This window comes from Orussus abietinus, unplaced genomic scaffold (assembly GCF_000612105.2).
Source record: "Orussus abietinus isolate OABI.00-Male unplaced genomic scaffold, Oabi_2.0 scaffold46, whole genome shotgun sequence".
NCBI classification, from domain to species: domain Eukaryota; kingdom Metazoa; phylum Arthropoda; class Insecta; order Hymenoptera; family Orussidae; genus Orussus; species Orussus abietinus.
Window position 1 is genome coordinate 782,157 of NW_019394349.1, and position 7,464 is coordinate 789,620.

Consider the following 7,464-nt stretch of genomic DNA (forward strand, 5'->3'; position numbering starts at 1 on the left):
CAGCCGAACGGATCTCGCGGTTATTTATTTTTAAGCTGAGGTTTATACTCCTCGTCACCGTCGAAGGTAATAATAGAGCGAGGGGCTGCCATTGTTTCCTTAGAATTTGACAGAGTCGTTTTCTACGGTGACTCTTCTCAAAGAAAATTATTACAGTGCACCAAAAAGTGGCCCAAGTTGGTCCGACCTCGAGAAAAAAAAACATGCTGTGCAGTGAAAAGGGTTCGTATAAATTCTACAGATTTTTCTATCGAGATCTTTCTGTAACTAGTGAATTATTAATGTTTATCCAACAGTGGTAATAATTGTAGAATTGCGGAAAAGAAATTCCTAAGAGGGATAAATAAATTTGTGAACAATCCGGTCAACCGAGCGATAACGACGGCAGTGATAAACTAGGAATCATTGTCTCTTTTTTCATTTTTGCGAACATCAGACTTGCTTCTCGATCAGGCGGTCTTTGACTGCGACTAAGACGGATAAGTACCCTCCGGATGATTGCAAAATCTAAAAGAGAATATTAATGATAAATGATTAAAAACTCGGCAATTAAATTCCAAAATGCATGCTCCTGGAAATAATTACAAAGACTTCGCTCACTTGAGAGAAAGTTCTAAATGATAAATTGAAAAAACCGCCGGCCGTGATTTGGAATGGCTGATTGCAACGAATCATTATCAATAAAAGACACCTCGTCTCTTTCGGCGATAATTTATACCACTCGCACTCGTAGCAGGATTGAAACAACCCTGTATTCTGTCACAACAAAGTGAATAAAATTATTCGTCCATAGGAAATAAATCTCACAAATTATCCAATCAAACTATATTAATAAGTAAATATCTCACCTCGTCGTTAAGACATTCGCCCAGATAGCAATAAATAAACGGGCTTATCAACATAGCGGATGAAAGGAGAACCACGCAGCATCCCTGTAGAACAATCGAATCTTTGGACCCAGTCACAAATATCTGCAAATGGAGAAAAATTAGCCGCAAAGAAATTACATTGATGCCCACCAGGACCAGGGAAAAAAAATCATTATATTAATATTACAATCCCTGTATTTTTATTAAAAATCGACGTTCATTTCCGAAATTTACCATGATAAACTGAAAGGCCAGAAAGCAGAAGAGTATGGTGCAGACGAGGATTTGACTGAGGAACACTTTGTTGAAGGAATTCTCGATGGTGTCGGCGAACCTTTAAAAAATTGCATTGTGATGGACAAGTCTTGGTCAACAATGGTTGTTCAATACCGACCAACAGAGGTGTTGGTGCCTCTTCACGACGAGCTTCAGCATCTGATGGAACTCCACCACTCGTTGACCACTGGTCACCAGAGAATTTTTTACCATCGATCTCTGAATCCCCAGCTGAGCACACAAGTGCAACACCAACATTGCAACAAATCCATCCGCCGAGAAATATATGACCGCGCAAATGCCAATTGTTGAGAACTGCAGAAAGCACACCACCTCATATATCGGACTCTTCGAGGTGTCGAACAAGTAGTCCGAGTGCAACATTAAATGTTGCTCGATGTTCGTGTCGTTAGACATCCTTCTACGTATTTCGATGAAGCCGTGAAGAAAGGCGAAGAATATTAACGCAACTCCTGACAATCCCGAGTAAGTGATGCAAATTTTTCTGGTCAGACGAGCGTTCTTCAGCATCAATGTTCGTCCTGATTCGGTTTCCGGACTCGTCCAATCATCGATAAGAGACGCGATAACGGGTCTCATGACTTCGAAGGGAAATACATTTCTTTAAAATGTGGCGATAAGAAATACGGGAGATAACTTCCAAGGGAAAGAAGTACGAAATAACTGAAGCGGTAATGTAAGCGGGTTAAAGGAGATCTTTTTGTGGAAGATCCCACTTAAGAGGAGATTTAATTGCACTTTCCAAAATTATTTTTCAACTACCTTCTTTGTTCAGCCACATGTAGAACAGCTTGACGATGCATACTATAAATGACAGAAACACCTTCATTAGGATTTCGATGACCTCGTCCAAGTCATCCAGGACCTCCACTAATCTCAGACCCTGAGGAATGGTGACGAAGAAGATGATCGTGACCCCGAGGAAGAGACATTTGCAAAAATCCCATTTTTCGTCGGTATCTCTCAATAATTTAGGATCGGGCCAGATTCCCAAAAATTTCATGCTTTCTCGATTCCAACTGACTTCGGTCTCCAAACCTGAAGAGACGTGTATTTAAGAGAATCCCTACTTCCAAATCGCGGGAAATTCAAATTCTGACCTCCGGAATAATCCTTTGAGAAATCCGATCCTTTCGTGGGACTTAACATATTATTTCTAATCCGTATTTTTACTCCCAAGAATTTATTTTCTTGTTTTTAGAGTAACTTTCGCGATTTCCTTCGGTCGAACCGTTCCTGACCTCGACGCTAAAGAAACTGAAGATTTCTCCTTGTCAACCCCCGAATGGCTTGCAGTGCGCATGCGTTGGGACCCGCGCTAAAGGATGAACCCCAGTAAAAAAAAAACTATTAAATAATTCCATCAACTAGAGACAATCGTAGACACAATAGAGCACGTGAGGTGGTGTACTGCCCTTGAGACATGAATTTACCATGCTTACAAGGAGGAATCTCCTTCCGTTTACTCGAAACTCCGGAAAAGTCTTCAACCTGTGGAGTACCTATTGTACTTAGGGGTACCTACAGGAAGGATCCTTCGACAGGAGCTGCGAAGACCTGCGAGCACCCTTAATCTGAAAGTTCTTATCATATCGTGTTGCATTCGAATACTGGAAAAGTTATAGGGTGAGTATATTTAGAATTATTTAACAACAAAAAAAATAACATAGTCGGTTCCATTCCGAAAGCATCCGTTCACTAGTACGAGTAGGATTCAGCTCAAACTGATTAGGCTCGTTATCATGTCTAATCGGTACCGTAATTAATTTTCCATCTCGAGCTGCTTGCTCTTGACAGCAATCAACATGGACATATATCCGAGCGAGGTTTGCAAAATCTGGAAAGTAACGTTAAATTGACTGGTATCAAAAATTCTACCATTACTTTTCCAGTATATTTAATTGAGATCGAAAATCGTTTTGCCGGAGTCGGAAGAAAAAATGGCGCGTTTCCTTACTTGAGCGCAGGTGACGAATGATAATGCTGAAAATTTCCCTGCAGTTATTTCGAGGGGACACTGAGAGCGAATCATTAACACGATAATACATCTCGCATCTTGCGGAGACAAATTGTACCATTCGCACTCGTAACAGGAATTGCAGAAACCCGTACTCTGCGTGAAATACAGAGGAAAAAATTATAATCGACTTTTAATGTCCCAAGAAAATGTGCGAAAATGGAGACTCACCTCGTCGTGCAGACACTGACCCAGATAACAGAAGAGAAACAAAATCAGTCCCAATGATGAAGTATACATCGCCAGGAAACCTCCTTCCATAATGATCGCCTCCCTTGTTCCCGTCATCAGGGTCTAAAAAACAAGAAAGTTAACCGTACATCGGTTTAAATAAAAAAAAATACTAACCTCTATGAACCTGTATCCCAAAAGACAGAACTGAATGCTGCAGGTGAGCAGAAGACTGAGAGAAACCATGTTGAAGGAGTCCTCCACCTTTCCGGCAAACCTTGGAGAAGGAAAGATATTGAAATTAAATTTCAATATTTTTCGTAACTCATCGTTCATGAAATTTTTCGCGATTAATCAAAGTTTTCCGAAAGATACGAACCAACAGAGATGGTCGTGCCTTGTGACGAGGGAGCGAAGAATTCCCTGAAAATTGACTTTTTTCTCCCCGTTGGAATGACCTAAGTCAAGATTTTGTATAACAGCTCGCTGGATCGCGATTTGAGCGCATAAGTGTAATATCATCATAGCGAAGAAAAAGTCGAACGTGAAGAACGACAAAGCGGCGTACATGACGGTCAGTACTTGAAGACTGCAAACAATCAAGTAAACGGGCGTACTGGAGGTGTCGTAAATGTAGTCGGCGTGAAATAAAAATTCTCGGTGAACTTCGGTGCCGTTAGGATATTTCCTCTGCACCTCGGTGAACGTATATATGATTACGTAAAAAAGAAGGGCCAGGTAGCCGACTATGAAGAACGTCGCAGATATTTTCCTGGTCAGCCGAGCGTACTTCAGCATCAAATTTTCCTGGCTTTTGGTCTTCGGGGTCGTCCAATCCTCGGCAATGGAGGCGACGATCGGCCTCATGACTTGGAAAAATTCGGACTTGACGAAAGAATTTTTCTCGAATTACACGAAGATTTTATCAGGTTGCAATTTTTCGGAATATTTGCGCGCGGAAAATGTACCTTCCTTGAACAACCACATGTGAAGAAGCTTGACCAGACACACGACGAACGTTAGAAGAGGCCTCATCAGGATCTCGATGACCTCGTCCAGGTCGTCGAAATGTGCAATCAATCGTATCGTTTGGGGAATGTTGACGACGCCCATTATCATGATGCCTGGAATAATGCACTTGCACTTCGCCCACTTATCGTCGTTTTCCTTTGACAATTTCGGATCTGGCCAGACTCCCATGAATTTCATGCATTCGCGATACCAGCCGATCTCTGTCTCCATTTTCAATCCCCAAGGGTGGGTTTCCCTAAAACGAACCTTTCTTGTCCTCGACAAAGCAGAAACTGATGTTTCACATTGTTAAATCTCGTCCCCTTCGCTCCTGCGCATGCGGCGTGCACCTCGGAAAGAAATGCCTGCCCCCGGTAAAAAACTGTTTAATAATTCCGCATTTCAGAGGCCATCGCTTCTACCGTTCGCAGAAATGTATGTATATTTATGACGTCGGTGTGTGATTATGGAAGGCGATGGGGAACGCACCCTTTGCGAAAAAATCATGTAATGGAGTACCCACTGGGAGGAACCTTCCGCGGTAGCTGTGCAAAAATTCGAACTGCCGATTCGAAGTAAATTTACGATTTTATGTCAACAACCCCCTGCACCGATTTCCCTTATTCCTTTTTTTTTTAATTATGGTGAAATGTTAAAGGCACAAAAAGTGAAGAATCAGATAAAAAATTTCGATCCGCCGGGAATGACTTCACTTTAATCGAAGTTCGGACCGGCTGTGAGTAATTAATTTCTATAATTGATTTAACGAGTATCTACAAAATACCACGAATAATCGCTAGCTGCCTCTGATAACCTCGTAAACGTTTCGATATTGTTATAATCGACCAATTGGGAGACAGTAGCAGGATGCAGAGTTCATGATCATGAAATTTGTTGCTCGATTATGCGATCTTTGACTGCTATCAACATCGACAAGTACCCTGCCGATGTCTGCCACAGCTGAAAAAGTAAAATTCATCGATTTACTTATTATTCACCCGAGTAAATGGTACGTAACAATTTTTCTCACTTGCGCGAAAGTCCGAAACATGAGGGGTGAAAATTTTCCGGCGGTTATTTGCAGAGGGTGTTGCGATCTCAACATTATAAACATTAGACACTTCGCCTCATGTGGTGACAAATTGTACCACTCGTACTCGTAACACGATTCGCATAAACCTGTGCTCTGCAAATTGTAATTTTTTTCTTAACAGTTCATAAATTTGCGATAATGGATTTCTGCTTTTGTCAAAGACACTTCTAATTCCAGGACTTACCTCGTCGTGGAGACATTCTCCTAAATAGCAATACATAAATGGGACCAAAAAAAGTGACAAAGTGTACATGAGCACGCAACAACCCTGAATAAAAATCACGCCTCTGGTTTCGTTTCTCGGGATCTGAAACACGGAAACTAGAGTATTGTCTTTATTTAGAGGATTATAAAAAAAAATCACTCACCATGAGGAATTTGAAGCCAAGGAAACAAAACTGGAGAGTACAAGCCAGGAATTGACTAAGAAACACATTGTTGAAGGAGTCCTCGATTTTTCGGGTAAACCTTCGAAGGAAAATGTACTTAAAAATGTGTATTATAATTTAATAACCCGTATTAATTTTTCTAGGGAGACTAAAAAATGCGAACCACGAGAGATGGTCGTATCTAGTGACGACTGAGCGCAGCATCGCTTGGAATTCGGATCTCATCTCCCTGATAGCGAAATTCTTTATCACCGACCTCTGGATCTTAATTTGCGCACACAGGTGTAAAACCAGCATGAAGATGAAGCTGTCGAAGGTGACGAACAGAAGAGCAGCGTACATGTCACTGAACACTTGTAAAAAGTAAACGAGGATGTAAACCCAAGTGCTCGAAGTGTCGAAGGGGTAATTTGCATGAAGTACGAATTCCTGCTCGACCTCTGTATTATTGGACAACCTCCTCTGCACTTCATTGAATGCATGTCGAATGACGTAAAAAAGTACGGCGACGTACATCATCGCAAAAAAGGTTTTTCCGATTTTCTGAGACAGCCTGGCATTCTGCAGCATCAAGTCCTTCTCGAAGTTCGTCTTCGGCCTGGTCCAGTCTTGGATGATGGACGAGATGACTGGCCTCAGGACTGAAAGTAAAAAAAAAAATTTCATTTTCACGCAGTACATTGAATGATAAAAAAATATTCTACGCTTACACTTAAGGGAAATGAATTTTTCTCTACCTTCTTTCTTGATCCACAGGTAAATCAGCTTCATGAGGCACGTGGTGGCTGGTACCAGAGCGGCCATCATGATTTCGACGGTTTCGTCAAGGTCTCCCAGAAATGCAACCAATCGCATACTCTGGGGTACTTGCATGACCCCGACAATCACGATTCCAGGTACGATGCACCTGCACAATGCCCACTTATCGTCGGTTTTCTTCGTCAACTTTGGATCCGGCCACACTCCCAAAAGTCGCATCCATCTTCGGCTCCAGTCGATCTCTATCTCCATACCTGAAGAGTAATCGAAAAGTCTGCATTTTCGATGGGAATAATTGTTTTACATATTTTTTCTTTCTCCTTCAAATGATTCTAAGACCGCACTTTTCACGTCTACTCCGCGTTTCCTTCCTTAGAAACGGCGATCAGCTCGTCCACGTCTTCGAGGTCCTCTTCAGGGACTCTGATCATCGAACCGCTCGTTTCCTCGACTCTGTAGAAACTGAAGATTTCCTGGAAAGTGCCTCGAGTACCGAGCAAGTGCGCATGCGAGGTATGGAAGAAATTACGGACTATCCTGTGGAGAAAAAAAAACTCATTAATAATTCCGCCACCTGCAGACGCCGAGGGGACGTGCATTATAAAATTCGATACCTCGGAATGGGCATGAAATGTGCATTCTAGTAGAGAGTACAGACTGACATTGCGAACTTGACGGAGAATTTCCGCGTGACGATGAGTATCGGGAAAGTATTATTTAAATTATTGTAATTACGCGTGCGGTGAATCTGATCGCTTTTATGATATCGCTTTATTATAAATTGCGAATAATCTTGTAAATCGAGTCGTTTATTACAGGTGCAAAATGTCGACATCCGTCACCGCCTAATTCGCTACT

The 7,464-nt window shown here is 41.8% G+C and overlaps 4 protein-coding genes across 5 annotated transcripts; all 4 read right to left on the reverse strand.

Annotated features, from left to right (window-relative positions):
• Positions 1-316: 316 nt before the first annotated feature.
• LOC105701962 (odorant receptor 13a) lies at positions 317-1,745 on the reverse strand. The gene is made up of 4 exons (XM_023431884.1): positions 1,264-1,745; positions 1,104-1,203; positions 849-971; positions 317-756 (listed from the first exon to the last, which is right to left on the reverse strand). Exons 1-4 carry the CDS (start codon positions 1,743-1,745, stop codon positions 550-552), a joined length of 912 nt encoding a protein of 303 aa, XP_023287652.1. The 3' UTR covers positions 317-549.
• Positions 1,746-1,851: 106 nt separating this feature from the next.
• Positions 1,852-2,602, reverse strand: LOC111673894. The gene is made up of 2 exons (XM_023431885.1): positions 2,542-2,602; positions 1,852-2,204 (listed from the first exon to the last, which is right to left on the reverse strand). The coding sequence occupies exons 1-2, from the start codon at positions 2,600-2,602 to the stop codon at positions 1,921-1,923; spliced, it is 345 nt and encodes a 114-aa protein (XP_023287653.1). The 3' UTR covers positions 1,852-1,920.
• A 189-nt stretch (positions 2,603-2,791) lies between these two features.
• Positions 2,792-4,473, reverse strand: LOC105701963 (odorant receptor 13a). Its single transcript, XM_012429123.2, has 6 exons — positions 4,323-4,473; positions 3,734-4,223; positions 3,532-3,631; positions 3,355-3,477; positions 3,124-3,279; positions 2,792-3,003 (listed from the first exon to the last, which is right to left on the reverse strand). The coding sequence occupies exons 1-6, from the start codon at positions 4,471-4,473 to the stop codon at positions 2,929-2,931; spliced, it is 1,095 nt and encodes a 364-aa protein (XP_012284546.1). The 3' UTR covers positions 2,792-2,928.
• Positions 4,474-5,047: 574 nt separating this feature from the next.
• LOC105702170 (odorant receptor 10a) lies at positions 5,048-7,052 on the reverse strand. Of its 2 annotated transcripts, none has more exons than XM_012429535.2 (7): positions 6,951-7,052; positions 6,585-6,860; positions 6,011-6,488; positions 5,827-5,926; positions 5,643-5,765; positions 5,396-5,551; positions 5,048-5,325 (listed from the first exon to the last, which is right to left on the reverse strand). In XM_012429535.2, exons 2-7 carry the CDS (start codon positions 6,856-6,858, stop codon positions 5,248-5,250), a joined length of 1,209 nt encoding a protein of 402 aa, XP_012284958.1. In that variant the 5' UTR covers positions 6,859-6,860; positions 6,951-7,052; the 3' UTR covers positions 5,048-5,247. The 2 variants fall into 2 exon arrangements, with proteins under 2 accessions (XP_012284958.1, XP_012284960.1); XM_012429537.2 differs by having other exon boundaries at positions 5,228-5,325; positions 6,585-6,880; positions 6,951-7,024.
• Between the last annotated feature and the right edge of the window lie 412 nt (positions 7,053-7,464).

Coding starts and splice junctions, on each gene's coding strand:
- LOC105701962 (XM_023431884.1), bottom strand. CDS start 1,745: ATGAGACCCGTTATCGCGTCTCTTATCGATGATTGGACGAGTCCGGAA. Junction 1,204..1,263: donor AGGCACCAACACCTCTGTTG/GTCGGTATTGAA, acceptor AATTTTTTAAAG/GTTCGCCGACACCATCGAGA. Junction 757..848: donor GCGAATGTCTTAACGACGAG/GTGAGATATTTA, acceptor TTGTTGTGACAG/AATACAGGGTTGTTTCAATC.
- LOC111673894 (XM_023431885.1), bottom strand. CDS start 2,602: ATGGTAAATTCATGTCTCAAGGGCAGTACACCACCTCACGTGCTCTAT. Junction 2,205..2,541: donor GCTCTATTGTGTCTACGATT/GTCTCTAGTTGA, acceptor ACGTCTCTTCAG/GTTTGGAGACCGAAGTCAGT.
- LOC105701963 (XM_012429123.2), bottom strand. CDS start 4,473: ATGATAATGGGCGTCGTCAACATTCCCCAAACGATACGATTGATTGCA. Junction 4,224..4,322: donor CATGTGGTTGTTCAAGGAAG/GTACATTTTCCG, acceptor AATTTTTCCAAG/TCATGAGGCCGATCGTCGCC. Junction 3,004..3,123: donor CATTCGTCACCTGCGCTCAA/GTAAGGAAACGC, acceptor GTTACTTTCCAG/ATTTTGCAAACCTCGCTCGG.
- LOC105702170 (XM_012429535.2), bottom strand. CDS start 6,858: ATGGAGATAGAGATCGACTGGAGCCGAAGATGGATGCGACTTTTGGGA. Junction 6,489..6,584: donor CCTGTGGATCAAGAAAGAAG/GTAGAGAAAAAT, acceptor TTTTACTTTCAG/TCCTGAGGCCAGTCATCTCG. Junction 5,927..6,010: donor AGATACGACCATCTCTCGTG/GTTCGCATTTTT, acceptor TTTCCTTCGAAG/GTTTACCCGAAAAATCGAGG.